The sequence below is a fragment of the Macaca thibetana genome, chromosome 10 (assembly GCF_024542745.1).
Source record: "Macaca thibetana thibetana isolate TM-01 chromosome 10, ASM2454274v1, whole genome shotgun sequence".
Lineage (NCBI taxonomy): Eukaryota > Metazoa > Chordata > Mammalia > Primates > Cercopithecidae > Macaca > Macaca thibetana.
The window spans coordinates 64,012,865-64,030,022 of NC_065587.1; the positions used below are offsets into that span (position 1 = coordinate 64,012,865).

The 17,158-nt window shown below is 44.5% G+C and overlaps 1 protein-coding gene across 2 annotated transcripts in view; it reads right to left on the reverse strand.

Moving 5' to 3' along the window:
* The window catches only part of PHF20 (PHD finger protein 20), a 187,682-nt gene that overhangs the window by 38,616 nt on the left and 131,908 nt on the right, over positions 1-17,158 (reverse strand). For both annotated transcript variants that reach the window (XM_050807023.1, XM_050807022.1), the window contains 3 exons: positions 4,633-4,731; positions 3,784-3,948; positions 168-346 (listed from right to left, as the gene is read on the reverse strand). In XM_050807023.1, coding sequence (XP_050662980.1) covers positions 168-346; positions 3,784-3,948; positions 4,633-4,731 — 443 coding nt within the window. The remainder of the gene's footprint in view (positions 1-167; positions 347-3,783; positions 3,949-4,632; positions 4,732-17,158) is intronic.

Below are 17,158 nucleotides of genomic sequence, written 5' to 3' on the forward strand. Positions count from 1 at the left end.
AGCCTGGAACTCTGAGGAAGCCAAACCAAAAAGCAAAGCTCAGTGTGCTGCTATTCATGCTGTCTATCTGGGGCTCTGGTATGACTTGCCATTGTTGCTGGCCTCAAAATTCCCTTCAAGGACCAGTTTGTGCTTCTCTAGACCTGTTTCCTGGAAGTTCTCCCTACCTGAATCATGAAGTCATTTTCCTCCTGGACCTCACAGATGCAACGGACCACCTCAAAGTCATAGCGGTCATCCCCATCAAGTTCCTCATCTGGGTTGGTGGTCACATCCACATCTTGGCCGTACTCATCATCGCTCCAGAGAAAGCTCTCAGAAGAGGACTCACTCAAATTATCCTCCTCTACGAGGAAAGGGAAAACAATAGTTACTATTTTAGGTTATAAAATTAAAACCCCTTTGATTGTCAAGAATGAAAAATGACCTTATAGTCCCACTCCTCCAAGCAAGAACATTCATAGGGCAAGGAAACGAGGATGCCAATCTGTCCTTGGATCTGTCATTTAGTAACAGCTCAAACGAGGCATGCTGCCAGGCAGTGAACTCAACTCCACTTCTGCATTTCACTGAGAGAATGAAGCCCAAGGGCAGTGGCTACTCAAGATCATAGAACTCAGTGGCAGAGGAGCTACAACTCCCCAGGAACCACAGAGACCACCATCCCTGACAACTCTAACATGTTCTTCAGCCTCACCCCATCCAGTCAGCACCTGGCTTACAGTCTGTCTGTATCCAGAGCTACCTTTAAAACTCTGTAAACAAAGGCTGAGCATGGTGGTTCATGCCTCTAATACCATCATTTTGGGAGGCCAAAGGAGGAGGATTGCTTGTGCTCAAGAGGTCAAGTTAAGCCTGGGCAACATGGTAAAACCTCATCTCCACTAAAAGAAAAAAAGAATTAGCTGGCCACGGCGATGCATGTCTATAGTCCCAGCTACTCAGGAGGCTGAGGCAGGACGATCCCTTGAGCCTACGAGTTTGAGGCTGCAGTGAGCTATGATCACATCACTGCACTCCATCCTGGGTGACAGCATGAGACTTTTTCTCAAAAGACAAACAGGCTGGGCACAGTGGCTCATGCCTGTAATCCCAGCACTTTAGGAGGCCAAGGTGAGTAGATCACTTGAGCCCAGGAGTTTGAGACCAGCCTGGTCAACATGGTGAAACCCTGTCTCTACTAAAAATACAAAAAATTAGCCAGGTGTGGTGGTTCGCCTGCAGTCCCAGCTACTGGGGAGGCTGAGGCAGGAGAATCACTTGAACCCAGGAAGCAGAGGTTGCAGTAAGCCAAGATCATGCCACTGCACTCTGGCGCGGGTGACAGAATGAGACCCTGTCTCAAAAATAAATAAATAAAATAAAAATAATAAAAAATAAAAAAATACTTTATTGCTTAAAAATGCTGACAGACACAGAGTGAGTATTTGCTTTTGGAATAATGGTGTCAATAGACTTTCAGGGTTGCTGCCACATACCTTCAGTTTGTAAAAAAAAATACATTATCTGTGAAGTGCAATAAAATATTAATAGTTATGCCTGACTTACAATAGGGTCTGGTTCAGAACAAGCGCTTAGTAAAAGTTAGCTGTGATTATAACTAATCAGGCCTCAAATGATTCTACCTCTGATTATCCCTGGAATCTTCCCCTTCCTCATTCCTCACTGTCTACAGAGTTTTTGTTTTTGTTTTTGATTTTTGTTTTTGAGACAGAGTCTCACTCTGTCACCCAGGCCAGAGTGCAGTGGCATGCACTCACTGCAGCCTTGACCTCCTGGGCTCAGGTGTTCCTCCCACCTCAGCCTCCCAAGTAGCTGGGATTACAGGTGCATGCCACAATACCCGGCTAACTTTTTTTGTATTTTTTGTAGAGGCAAGGTTTGCCATGTTGCCCAGGCTGGTCTTGAACTCCTGGGGTCAAGCAATATACCTGCCTCAGCCTCCCAAAGTGTTGGGATTACAGGTGTGGGACACTGCACCCAGCTTTCATTTTTTACATTGGCAGTTAACACAATGAAATGTATTGCTAGTTCAAATTTTTAAACATTACATCAAAACAAGATTGACCTAATGAACACATATGTCACATTTTTCAGAACATATGGAAGAACTAAACTAATTTTATCTCAAAGGAAGGTTTAAGAAATGTAACAGGCCGGGCGCGGTGGCTCACGCCTGTAATCCCAGCACTTTGGGAGGCCGAGACGGGAGGATCACAAGGTCAGGAGATCGAGACCATCCTGGCTAACACGGCGAAACCCCGTCTCTACTAAAAACACAAAAAATTAGCCGGGCGAGGTGGCGGCGCCTGTGGTCCCAGCTACTCAGGAGGCTGAGGCAGGAGAATGGCGGGAACCCGGGAGGCGGAGCTTGCAGTGAGCTGAGATCGCGCCACTGCACTCCAGCCTGGGTGACAGAGCGAGACTCCGTCTCAAAAAAAAATAAAAAAATAAAAATAAAAATACAAAAAAATTAGTCAGGCGTGATGGCGCACGCCTGTAATCCCAGCTACTTGGGAGGTTGAGGCAGGAGAATCGCTTGAATATGGGAGGCAGAGGTTGCAATGTTATATATATATATATATATATATATATATATGTAATATGTAATATATATAAAGCCTTTCTCGAGAGGGCTCAAATATATGTTTTCAGAGTTGTGTGTGTGAACAAATACCGTCATTCACGTGCACATCCGCTTACACTTCGATGCCTTCATCTGTACCATCCTGAAGCAGGGCACACTGGCCAATGCAGCAATTGAGAAGGTTTTTCAATGCCAGCGGGACTTTGTAACACCTGGGTGAGTGGGCGCCTCCCCTTCCAGGGCCCATATTAGGTTGAGCACATATGTATATATGTGTGTGTGTGTGTGTGTGTGTGTGTGTGTGTGTGTGTGTGTGTATATGTATATATATAACATTTTACTGATTTTTTTACATATATATTGTGTGTGTGTGTGTGTGTGTGTGTGTGTGTATATAACATATTTTACTGTTTTGTTTTGTTTTTGTTTTTGAGACAGAGTCTGGCTTTGTCACCCAGGCTGGAGTGAAGTGGCGTGATCTCGGCTCACTGCAACCTCAGCCTCCCGGTTCAAGCGATTCTCCAGCCTCAACCTCCCAAGTAGCTGGGATTACAAGGCGGACACCACCATGCCTGGCTAATTTTTTGTATTTTTGTAGAGATGGGGTTTCACCATGTTGGCCAGGCTGGTCTCGAACTTCTGGGCTCAAGTGACCCACCTGCCTCACCTCACAAAGTGCTGGGATTACAGGCGTGAGCCACCACTCTGGCCACCAATTTTTCTATTGAATAATTTTTCTATTGAGCTGAGTTCTTATATATTCTGGTTATTAATCTCTTGTTAATGAATAGTTTACAAATATTTTCTTTCATTTAGTAGGTTTTCGGTTCACTTTATTAATCGTTTAGTTTACTGTGCATAAGCTTCTCAGCTTGATGCAATCCCACTTGTCCATTTCTGTATTTGTTGTGTATGCTTTTGAGGACTTACTCCAAAAAACTTGACATTTCTCAGCACAGCAATATTTTTCAATTAAGGTATATGCATTGTTTTAGACATATGCTACTGAATACTTAACAGACTACAATATAGTATAAACATAACTTTTGTAAACACTGGGAAAATAAAAATTATGTGTGACTAGCTTTATTTGTTTTATTGTAGTGGCCTAGAACTAAACTGGTAATATCTCCCAGGTATGCTTGTATTTTCCAATAAATTATCAGCAAATGATCAGGCCAGAAGAGCCTCCTTACCCAGTGCTTTCCCTTTCCCTTTGTGGTGTCCAGATTCTGGGCCATGAAGCTGCGGGCTCATATGGACCCCTGGCTTGTGTGAGGACCCACACCTGGTAACAGCAAATGCCTTGGGTGGAGAAGGTTCCTGGGAGGTGTCACTGATCTCCTCACTGCAGGGGCATTCTGGAAGAACAGGATCAGGAAAGAATGAACAACCCTAGATAACAGTGGTGCATTCCAGAATCAATCTCATCCAACCAACAAGCCTCCTTTTCAAGCAGCACAAAGGCTCAGGGACAATTCAACCAAAAAGAGGTGTGGAGAGCAGATGCAGGGGCCCAAACGCCCCTCTTCAGCATCGCCCCTCTCCTCTTTTCCTGATACGATTGTTTTTCTAAGCTAGAAGATACACTTGAGAATAAAACGTGGCATCCTTTAAGTCCCAAAGTCAGAATACAGATTTTTCTAAACATTTTTGTGAGGGCTAGACACAGTTTTTAAGAAGGGAATCCTTTCTCGAGAGGGCTCAAAGATGTGTTTTCAGAGTCATGTGTGTGAACAAATACCGTCATTCACTTGCACATCCACTTACACTTCGATGCCTTCATCTGTACCATCCTGAAGCAGGGCACACTGGCCAATGCAGCAAGTGAGAAGGTTTTTCAATGCCAGTGGGACTTTGTAACACCTGGGTGAGTGGGCGCCTCCCCTTCCAGGGCCCATACTAGATTGAGCCCACAGTCCTGGTAAGGGACTATTGGTCCTTCCTCTGCTCAGCACAGGCTCAGAGACCATAATGGGAGAAAGCAACCGCTCCCCACTCATAGTAAGGAAACCTAAGTGAAACCCTGAGGAAAAAAAAATTACCAGGTTTGGTTTTCTTTTTCTTTTTCTTTTTCTTCTTTGGCTTCACTCTCACAAACTCTTTGAATTTCTTCTCTTTATTCTTTTCCTTGTCCTTTGTAGCTAGAATTAAACACAAATGTTGGCATTTTAACATTTTGTTTTCAATGCTGGGGTGCTTATTATTTTCCTAAGTAAGCATGTCCAGTGGGCCTGGCTCTACCTGGGAAGTCTGGAGCAGACTGCCCGTGGCAGAGCCATGCCTCCATCACTTAGCCTTTCAGTCCAGCTCAGCACACTCTGGCCCACTGCCTGTCATTGTAAATGGATTTCAGTGAAACACACCATGCTCACTGGTTATGTGTCTTTCACACTTCAACAGCAGAGCTGAGTAGTGAGGACAGAGACCTTATGGTCCCCAAGGTTGAAAATATTTATTATCTGGCCCTTTACAGATAAGTTTGCAAAACTCTACTTGGATCACTGCTCCTCAACCCTGGCTACATACTGGAATCACCTGGGGATCTGATTTTTTTGTTGTTGTTTTCATTGCCATGTCACCCAGTGGCACGATCTCAGCTCACTGCAACCTCCGCCTCCTGGGTTCAAGCGATTCTCCTGCCTCAGCCTCCAGAGTAGCTGGGACTACAGACACATGCCACCACACCTGGCTAAATTTTGTATTTTTAGTAGAGACAGGGTTTCACTATGTTGGCCAGACTGGTCTTGAACTCCCGACCTCAGGTGATTCAGCCGCCTCAGCTTCCCAAAGTGCTGGGATTATAGGTGTGAGCCACCGCGTCCAGCCAGGGTTCTGTTGCTTGTTTCACTCTTTTTTAAAAAATTGAGGTACCATTCATATAACATAAAGTTATTTTTAAACGAACAGTTCATGCCTTCCAAATACCAAAACTTCATCCTCTCTACTCTATAACAAAACTCCTTAAGATGTCAATCCTCCCTGTCCAAACTTCTCCCTTCAGGGTATTTCCTAATCACAATCTAAAAAGCTTCCCACCTACCACTCTACTGAGATCAGTTTTCAAAATTAATAGCCTCACCATTGAAAAATCCAGTTGTAGCCGGGCATGGTGGCTCATGCCTGTAATCCCAGCACTTTGCGAGGCCAACGCAGGTGAATCACCTGAGGTCAGGAGTTTGAGATCAGCCTGGCCAACATGGCAAAACCTCATCTCTACTAAAAATATAAAAATTAGTCAGGCGTGGTGGCAGACGCCTGTAATCCCAGCTACTTGGGAGGCTGAGGCAGCAGAATTGCTCGAACCCAGGAGGCAGAGGTTGCAGTGAGCCCAGATCACACCATTGCACTCCAGCCTGGGCGACAGAGTGAGACTCTGTCTCCAAAACAAACAAAAAAAATCCAGTCGTTTCTTCTTCTCTTACCAAATATACTTGTAGGATTTCAAGTAATTCACCATGCCTTTTTACATATCAAGAGTTTACACGTACATGTATCCTATGACCTTGCCATCCACTACAACATCTCCATTCAAGAGAAAGCATCACTTATGTCCACACAGAGACTTATACATGAAGGCTCATAGCAGTTTTAGTTGTAATTGCCCCAAACTGAAAACTGCCCAAATGTCCATCAACAAGTGAATGTGCAAATAATTCATGACGTATCCATACAATGGAAAACTTATCAGCAATAAAGGTACAAACAGCAACATAAGTGAATCTCAAAGTATGCTGAGTGAAAGGAGCCAGACAAAACAAGTGCACACTGCAGGATTCCATTTCTATAATAGTCTACAAAATGAAAACAAACCGGCTGGGCATGGTGGCTCACACCTGTAATCCCAGCACTTTGGGAGGCCAAGGTAGGCAGTTCAGCTGAGGTCAGGAGCTCAAGACTAGCATGGCCAACATGATAAAACCCCATCCCTACTAAAAATACAAAAATTAGCCAGGTGTGGTGGCTCACGCCTGTAACCCCAGTTACTTGGGAGGCTGAGGCAGGAGAATCGCTTGAGCCCAGGAGGTGGAGGTTGTAGTGAGCTGAGATCACGCCACTTCACTCCAGCCTAGGCAACACCGCAACTCGGTCTCGGAAAAAAAAAAAAAGACAGAAAACAAACCATAAGTAACAGTAAGCAGAATAGTGGTTGCCTGGAGCTCAGGTGGAGGGGAGAGGTGGGAAGGAGGAACTAAAAAGGGGCATGAGGAAAGTTTGGGAGGAAGTGGAATATGTTTACTATCTTGATTGTGGTGATAGTTGGGTATAAACATATGTTAAATCTCACCAATTATACCATTTAAATATGTGCAGTTCATTGTATAATTAAGTCTCAATAAAGCTATAAAGAAAATAATTCAGTTGCATTTAGTACATTCACAATGTTGTACAACCACTTTGATACAGTTCTAAGAACACTTCCATCACTCCAAAGTAAAACCCTTTACCATTAAGCAGTATTTCTCCTCCCCTAAACTCCTCCCCTCAGCCCCATCAACCTGCATCTGACTCCATGGGTTTATCTACTCTGGATATTTCATAAATATGGAACCATACAATACATGACCTTTTGTGTCTGGTTTCTTTCATTTAGCATAATTTTTTCAAGGATATCAGGATTTTAAAAACACTTTCCAAGTGATTCTGATACGGAATCAAGATCTCCACAAAGCAGGTGTGGGGCAGGGTAGGCAATCAGATTCCATTTTAACTAAGCACTTGTGTGCAAGGAAATCACAAATATCTCATTTAATTGGTGTGTATATCATTCCCTTTTTACAGGCAGGGAAACTGAAGCTCAGAGAGGTGAAATCACCCACCTGACATCACATAGGTATTTGAAAGCAAATTGGTCTGACTCTCCAGCACCATGTCTGCACTGCAACCAGGCCCCTCTCCCAAATGAGCACTCGGGAACCATCAGAAAGGAACAGTGGGCTGTGCCTACTGACTGGCAAGCCTGGAAGATATAGGCAGAGTTGATGTACTGGCTAGAGAACATAGGACTTAAGGGTATTTGAGCTCCTTAACTGTTAAAATACCCTGCAACTAGAGAAGAAAGTCAACAAACATGAAAGCTAGGAGAGAACTTAGACCAATTTGTAAAAGCACTCATTTTTGAAACCAAGGCCCAAAGAAAGTAGATGGGCAAAACATGGTCAGATGCCTCCTGAATTTCAAAAAAACTATCAATAATTTTTACTTTTCATTGATCCTGGGAACAGGGTCTTCCCCAAACATAAAAACAAAACTCATTTTTACAATTTCTTGGCTACCACCGTATTATTAGCCATGGTTTCAATTCATTTCGTCAACAGATACCATGTATATACTATCTTCCAGGCACATGCTAGGGAGGAGGGATACGGCAATGAACAAAGACAGATAACACCCCCTGTCCCTCACAGAGCTATATTCTATTCAGTTGGTACAAAAGTAATTGCTGTTTTTGCCACTGAAAGTCACAGCAAAAACCACAATTACTTTTGCACCAACTTAAAAAGCTGATGGGGCAGCAAACTATGGATAGGAGGGAATTTCCTCAACTGGATAAAGAACTTCTTTGCAGCCAACTTCATACTTAATGGTAAGAAATTGGATGTTTTCCCCTTAAGATCAGGAACAAAGCAAGGTGCGTCTCTCACTACTCCTACTCAACATTTTACTGGAAATCTTAGCTAGTGGAGTAAGCCAGAAAAGGAAATAAAAGCTCTACAGATTGAAATGGAAGAAATAACACTACCTTTGTTTGAGGATGATCTGACTGTCTATGCAGAATATCCCAAAGAATTGATCAAAACAAAAATTGCCAAAACAGCACTTATAGCAAGGTTACAAGATACAAGGTTAATATACAACAACCTATTGCTTTTCTTTTTTTTTTTTTTTTTTTTTTTTTTTTGAGACGGAGTCTCGCTCTGTCGCCAGGCTGGAGTGCAGTGGCTGGACCTCAGCTCACTGCAAGCTCCGCCTCCCGGGTTCCCGCCATTCTCCTGCCTCAGCCTCCCGAGTAGCTGGGACCACAGGCGCCCGCCACCTCGCCCGGCTAGTTTTTTGTATTTTTAGTAGAGACGGGGTTTCACCGTATTAGCCAGGATGGTCTCGATCTCCTGACCTCGTGATCCGCCCGTCTCGGCCTCCCAAAGTGCTGGGATTACAGGCTTGAGCCACCGCGCCCGGCCAACCTATTGCTTTTCTATATGCCAGCAATGAACAACTGGAATTTGAAATCAAGAAATAGCAAGGAGATCTGTATGGCTCCAAAGGAACTGAAATTAGAATTAGGTTGAGTGAGGGAAAGAAGCAGATGGAGGCTAGAAGCAGATCATGATGAAGGGCCCTGTGAGGAAGTTGGCTTTTACTATGAGTGATTTAGGAAGCCACTGGAGGATCTCAGCAAAGGAGGGATATTATCTGTTGTACCTTCACCCCCAACCCCCCACCACACACACAAACTGCTCCCTGATCCAGTTTTTATTTGTAAATTCAGGTTTTAGTGACCTCCAACTAAAGTAATTATACCCATCAGCTTAGTGAAATGCTAACAGAATTTATCCTGTCAGTAGCAGAACTGCCTGAAGCAGCAACATAATCGAGGTCCTAAATCCTTGAGACAGAGAGGGCAAGATGTAGAAGAAAACTGCCCAATGCTAGGGCATGCCTGGTTATCTGGCTAAAGATGGTGGTCATTTGTAAACTCCAGTGGCACAACTTGCAGGCCCTAGAGAAGACACAGAGAATTGCCCAGCAAGGACTGAGCTAAGCCAGGTGAGTCCCTGAGGAACAGGGGTAGACAAGGTGACAACGGGCAGAAATCCCTAGATGGCCATGTGCACAGGAAGTCTCCTGCAGGGAGGCACTCCTATTTCCCACTCCAGGGCCTGGAATCATAAAAGACAGCAGAGCCTCAAGGTGAGAGTATGGGCTTCACAACAGATCCAAATCATAGCTCCACCACCTGTTAGAGCTGTAAATACTGGTTCAAATTAATCCATCTCATCTGTACTTTAGTTTCTGATCTATAAATTAGGCATTATAGATGCCTAATATGCCAACATTAGAGCATCCAAATTCTTAAAACAAGTACTTCTAGACCTAAAGAAAGACTTAGCCACCTAATTTTAGTGGGGGACTTCAACACCCCACTGACACAGCATTAGAAAGATCATCGAGGCAAAAAACTAAGAAATACTGGACTTAAATTTTACACATGACCAACTGAATCTAATAGACATCTACAGAGTACTCCATGCAGCAATGACAAACTATACATTCCACCCATCTGCAAATGGCAAATAACCTAAAATTGACCACGTGCTTGGCCATAAACCAAGTATCAATGAATTCAAGTCATTGAAATCATATCAACCATACTCTCAGACCACAGTGGAATAACAGCATAAATTAGGCATAACAGCACCCACCTCACAGGGGTTAGTGCTGATGACTAAATAAGACAATACAAGTAACGAACTTGGAACAGCGCCCAGCACGAGGTACTCAAATGTCAGTTGTTACTATCTTGCTTGCAATACTCTTTCCCTGGAAAGCAGTGCTGGTCACTGGTCTGCTGTCAGCTCTCTCTCTGGACAGCTTTACCAATTGTTCCATGACCCACAGAGCATGTACTGGCTGTACAGCTTCCTCCCGGCTGCCCTGACTGGGTTGGACAAAGAGTGACTTCCTGCCAGGGCTCTGGATCGGAGAGCAGCTTGTCGCCTAAGCAGGGCGAGGCTTTCCTCCAGGATGGCCACTTGTCCTCTCCCCAAGCTGCAGGTGTCCATCAGGAGAAATACCAGAGGCCTTCTTGCTCCTCCATACAGCTGACTCTTGAGTATTCCATCCAATCACTGACTTATGAGAGCAGATGGACAACGGTCATCAGACCGCTGCTTCCAGGAGGGAAAAGAATAACATCACCACCACCTATGGGGTAACTGCTTGTACACCACAGAGCAGAGCTCAGCCACGAGGCTGGGACAAGCAATGACCAGAGCATGTTCTGATCTGCATAAGGGGGTGGCAGCTCAAGGGCAGAACAGAAGCAGATATGGGCTTAGAGGGGTTCTCTCTGCCTGTCAGAGAAGCGGTACTCAGGGCCTGCCAGTGTCATTTCACCATGTCTACCTTCCCAACCTCATCTCCTATTAGTCCCTTACCATGGGTGCCACCCAGACACCAACCCAGGACGGCCCTCCAATAACCCCTCCCTCCTCAAGCCCTGCATTTTTCTTAGCTCATGTGGTAGACGTTGCAACGCCCTCCCCAACACCATTTCTCCACTTCTTCCATAGGAAGAGTTCATGTTCCAGGTTCCCTTGAGAGAGGGCTGGCAGATGTTCTGCCTATGGGATATAAGAAGTGATGTGTGGCACTTCTGGGCTGTGCCCTTAAAAGAAAGGAGCATACTTTCCCTTCCCAGCAGCTGAAAGATAAGCAAGCAGGGGGAGCCATTTTAGACCCCAAAGAAGAGCAGCACCTGGGGCCTGGTAGAACAATGGGGAGAAAGCAAGGCCCAGGAACCTTCAGAACCTGAGCAGAGCCACCACAGGTAACTTGCAGTTCATCCTGAGAGGAAAATAAATTTCTCTGGTTTTAGCCAGCTATGTTGTTATCTCTGTTATGGCACCATAATCCATATTCTAATTAAGCTCACACTGCTCTCTTTGTTTAAGGGGAGGAGGACATGTTCCTGCGATAAGGCCAGTGTAGTCCCATGAGAAAAGCTGTGGATGGCAACAAAGAGGTACCCACTCCAGTGCCCCAAGGTTCACTTTGGCCTAAAACTGAGATTTACCCAGGGTGAGAACATGACCCAAACAGATGTAGCAATAAGTAATAATAAGCACAGGAGAGGCCCTCTTTGACACTAGAAAATTCTTTCTGAGTCTAACCTGTATTCAGGACTGAACTCACCTACACAGAAAGAAACCCAAGGGAGCCTAAGCTGGCTCCTGGAAGAGAATTTATTAAGTGATGCTGGTATACTAAGAAACCTCATTTGGAAAAGCAAATCTAAACTGACCTTCTAAATTCACTTTGCAACTAAAGGCTTGGCTGAGAGCAGAAGAACCATAAGAGTAACAGGATTACAGAAGGCTGGCGTCAGAAGGGACACCTTAGGGACAGATGATTGGTTTATTCCCCTTGATGCCTCTGAATTCTTGCTATGCCTATTCCTGGCACAGGGATGCTTTTCCTCTTCCCCGGCTTCTAGTCCAACTCCTATCTAGCCTCACTCCTCAAGGCATGGGTTAGTCTGCTCAAGCTGTCATAACAAAACATTATAGACTGGGTGGCTTAAACAACAGATATTTCTTTCTCACAGTTCTGGAGGCTGGAAAGTACAAGATCAAGGTCCCAGCCTATTTGGTTCCCAGTGAGGCCCCTCTTCCCAGCTTGCAGAGAGCTGTCTTCTTGCTGCATCTTCATATGGGGGGCTAGGGGGAGCTTTCTATTCCCTTAATCCCATCATGAAGGCTCCACGCTCGTGACATCATTTAAACTTAATTATTGCCAAATACCATCACACTGAGGGTCAGGACTTCAACAGATGAATTTTAGGGAGGAAGGCAGGACACAATTCAATTCACAGCAAGGCCTAACTCAAATGTCTTTCTCCTCTCAACAGTCCAGCTCCTACCCTACAGGCAAAATCTGAATCTGTGTTCCCACAGCACTTTACATGTTCCTAACACAGAACTTAGCCTTCTCACGTTGTTTATGAGCTTTTCTCCCCACATGAAAGGGCCTGGTCTCATGCACACCTAATTCTACATCATCACTTTGGAAATGAGGAGATCAGCCAGGCACAGTGGCTCACGCCTGCAATCCCAGTACTTGGGGAGGCCAAGGCGGGCAGATTACCTGAGGTCGGGGGTTCGAGACCAGCCTGACCAACATGGAGAAACCCCGTCTCTACTAAAAACACAAAATTAGCCAGGCATGGTGGTGCATGCCTGTAATCCTGGCTACTCGGGAGGCTGAGGCAGGAGAATCACTTGAACCCGGGAGGCGGAGGTTGCAGTGAGCCAAGATCGCACTATTGCACTCCAGCCTGGGCAACAAGAGCAAAAAAAAAAAAAGAAAGAAAGAAAGAAAAGAAATGAGGAGATCAGATCTGTGAAGAGACCTGCCTGAGATCACAAAGGGAACAGTGGCAGGTTGCTACTAAGATCAGTCTACGGGCTCTCAGACCAAAACTACTACTTCTGCTCAAACTTACTGGCCCAGAAATTGAGGAGTCCAAAACCAAGAAATTTCTGCAGGGTACTTTGGAGTCCCAATGGTTCTGCTAGAAACCCCAGGAATCTCCATCAGAGAAATCCATTAGAACCCAAGTTTGGGACCACTTGAGGCCCAGAGTTCAAGACCAGACTGTATAATATGGCAAAACCCCATCTGTACTAAAAATACAAAAATTAGCTGGGTGTGGTGGTGCATGCCTGTAATCCCAGCTACTTGGGAGGCTGAGGCAGGAGAATTGCATGAACCCCGAAGGCGGAGGTTGCAGTGAGCCAGGATCACGCCACTGCACTCCAGGTTGGGCAACACAGTGAGATTCTGTCTCAAAAAAAAAAAAAAAAAAAAAAAAAAAATCAGAGCCTTCAGCATAAAGGGGGTACTTTTTTACAGTTACTATCAACACGCAGCACAAATCCTATAATATTCTGTTTTTCACTTAGGCAGAATGTCAAGTTCACACTGCCTATAAACTAAAACATAGGTTGCTTGGTATCAGAGTCTCACTCTGAAACGTCTCCCCAACTAAACTCCCCACACTGTCTGAAATTCCACCCTAGAGATAAGGGCTTTCTCAGAAGCCTGAGGTGAAACAAGGATACTATTAAGTTGGTTCTGTTCTTTCAAATTTTTGGTTATCAGATTAGTCAAGTATCCAGTAAAACTCTGATAAACTGGGGCAAGGCTTTGATGGGAGAAAGGTAAGGGGTGATGCCTGGAAGAGGGGTGCCTTCTGGAGAGCTGGGGCAGAATGAGGCAGCCACACTACAGAATCTTCAGCATACACTGCTATGTTCACTCTCACTGATAGCCAGCTACGTGATAAAGGCTGCACATGTCTACTGAGCCCCATCCACATATGATAATACCGAGGCTCTTGCTGGTTAGTGGCACAGTCAGGGCTGGTGGCTAGGCTTTAAATTTTCCATCTAGGTCACAGCAAGATGGATGGTCTAGTTCCTTCGGTCTGGTAACTGCTAAACGTATCAGCAATGAGGCAAGGGAGATACATTTGGGTAATCGCCATGTTGTCTAGGAGGCTGTGTCCACCTGACATGTGGGCGGGGGTACATTCCTTCCTGGCTGCACAAATCCTGCCCTCACTGAGAGGGTACAAAAATGATCAGGCTGTGCCCTCACTGAGAGGGTACAGAAATGATCAGACAGTGGGTGAGTGGTCTGTGCGGCACATTCTGCCACCAAATTGATCAATTTTACAAAGAAACACTTTAAACAAATTAAAACATAAAGATTTAAAAAACCTTTTGGCAACAAGTTAAAGCATAGGGATTTAAAAGACTCTCGTTTCCCTTAAAGCATTTTATAATTGTCCACCCCTACTAGTTTAGTGAGTATACAGCAGGCCTTATTTTTATTTATTTATTTATTTATTTTTGAGACAGAGTCTCACTCTGTCACCGAGGCTGGAGTGCAGTGGCCGGATCTCAGCTCACTGCAAGCTCCGCCTCCCGGGTTCACGCCATTCTCCTGCCTCAGCCTCCCGAGTAGCTGGGACTACAGGTGCCCGCCACCTCGCCCGGCTAGTTTTTTGTATTTTTTAGTAGAGACGGGGTTTCACCGTGTTAGCCAGGATGGTCTCGATCTCCTGACCTCGTGATCTGCCCGTCTCGGCCTCCCAAAGTGCTGGGATTATAGGCTTGAGCCACCGCGCCCGGCCAAGCAGGCCTTATTTTTTTAAACTGGTAAACAAAAATCTCCAGTTCACCAAGAAATTTCCAAATCTCATTGAAAAGGATCCTTCAGTATTAAGGAGATTAAAATCCCAGGTCACTATAATGCATGATATCCAAGAATGAGACATGAAAGTAGAAAATCAATCACTCAAAAAAAAAAAAAAAAGAAAAGAAAGACAAAATAAAAGAAAATCAATCACTCAGGCTTCTTAATTATACAAAAATGGCAATGTCTTGTCTATTGGTTTCGTAGCTCATCAGTAGTTGGCTGAGTTCAGAACTCAGATCTCTCACTACCTGGGTAAATGCTTTCACTGAGATAAAGAAAGACTATATATTCAGAGTTTACTACAGGCCAGACATTTTACAAAGCATTTCCCCTTGGGTCATTTACTGTAACAAAGTTATGAGGTAGGTAGTACTATTATCTCTATTTCACAGATGGGAAAATTGAAGTTTAGCAAGTTCTCTGCCCAAGGTCCTGGAGCAAGCAAGTGGTAGAGCCTGTATTCAAACTCAGGTGAGCTGACACATATTACTCAACATAAACCAAGTCATGCAAGTACAGTTAACCAAGAATCCCAAAGCCAGGTGGTGGATCAGCATCTGGCCAGGAATACCTGCCCCACACCGAGGTACATTATGCTGGGCAAACTCCCTCCTCAGACAATTACCATGAACAGGGAGAGGGAGGGGTACTATGTCCTAGCACAGACAGCACACATCATGATGGTCAGGCAAGCAGGACTTCCCTGGGTCCCTCAGTGGCCTCTTGCCTGTCAAGCCTTAGTCTTTAAAACAATCTGACTCTGGTAGCTTTGTGCTGTCTGGGGTAGGCTGCACCCTACTTCCAGTGTTGTACCCTCATCCTGCCCAGATGTCACTCCATTAAGATATCCAGTGCCTGCTATTTCTACTGGCTCCTGACACCTCAATGATCTCCATTTACTCAACATAATCTCCAGCCTTCAGTGCTGGTTGTTTCCACGTGCTGCAGAGCCCATGGGATACTACAGTGACTCAAGATGACTCAACATAATTCCTCCCCAACAGCACTCAGAATCCAGCTAGAGAGCTCACACAAATGCACCCACCTCAGCCACATATGGCTGGATGAGAAGGATGAAATTATGGAAAGCAAGGAGAAGGAAATCCACTTCCCCATACCAGGCCTTGAAATAGGCTCATGAAAAAGATTAGCTTATAAACTAATTACAAGAACTCAGGTTTACACTCAGAAAGAGAGAGTGAGGTCTGAAGACCTGAAGAGAGTCCTACAGTGACTGAGGGAACAGATGGGATTCACAACCCTTGTGTCCAGCTCCAAAACTTATGCTTTCAGAAGCATCATCCTGTCCTTACACATTATTTAGCAAGAGAGTGATATAATCAGGTTTCTACTTTCAAAGATCAATCTGACGGCAAAATGATGGATAACCACAGTGAATAAAGAATGATGGGGGGAAACTGATTAAGAAATGACCACAACAACCAGGGCAAGAGGGGAAACCTGGATTAGTGCCATGGGACTGAAAAGAAGATTAATTTGGAGGTAAGTCAGATAAAAGGAAACAAACAGATAAAAGGAAACACCATGCCTGCCTAAGTATGCTTTTTATTGAAGCATAAAACATACACAGAAAAGTACACACAAATAAACATATAAATCAATACTTTTTCATAAATGAAATATGAAAGTCACCGTATAGTCACCATGCGGATCAGGAAACAGAACATTTCCGGAGCCCTAGAAGTCTCCCTCCTGCCCAGTTTCCAGTCCTATCTACCTCCTCCCAAAGGTAACGACTGTTCTGACCTCAAATACCATAAATTAGTTCTCACTCATTTTTGAACTTTATATAAGCAAAACCATATAATCTGTATCAGTTTATGCTAGCTTATTTGGTTGTTGTTTTGAGATGGAGTCTCACTCAGTCGCCCAGGCTGGAGTGCAGTGGCACAATGTCGGTTCACTGCAACCTTTCCCTCCCAGCTTCAAGCAATTCTGCTGCCTCAACCTCCAGAGTAGCTGGAATTACAGGCATGCACCACCAAGCCCAGCTAATTTTTTTGTATTTTTAGTAGAGACAGGGTTTCACCATGTTAGTATGGCTGGTCTCGAACTCCTGACCTCAGGTGATCCCCTGCCTTGGCCTCTCAAAGTACTGGAATTACAGGCATGAGACACTGTGCTTGGCCTCGCATTATATTTCTAATGGATAATACAGCACATTCAAAGTCTTGACAGCATAAATGAAGGCTGACCCCTCGGAGGGTCAGAGTTCACCTTAGTCTGCATGGCTCTGCCCATCCTGAAACCTGATTGTATACTCTACTGGGAACACTGTCAGATGTCCTAGGAGTTCCATACACCATTTAATACCTACATGTTTTAATAGAAAACCTTTAAGCCAAGAAGTAGGTAGCGATATTACAATAGCAAGTAAAAAGCTGGGAAGATTATAGAATTTATTGGAAATCCATTAATTCTTCTGAAATTCCCCTGGAAACATGTAATTTTTCAATTTCTGTAAGCTTTAGAAGACATTTCCTAAAAGGTTCTCTGCAATAAGTTATAAAATGAGATTTTATGGTAACCTCTACTACTACTATTATGGTTTCTATGCAAAATAAA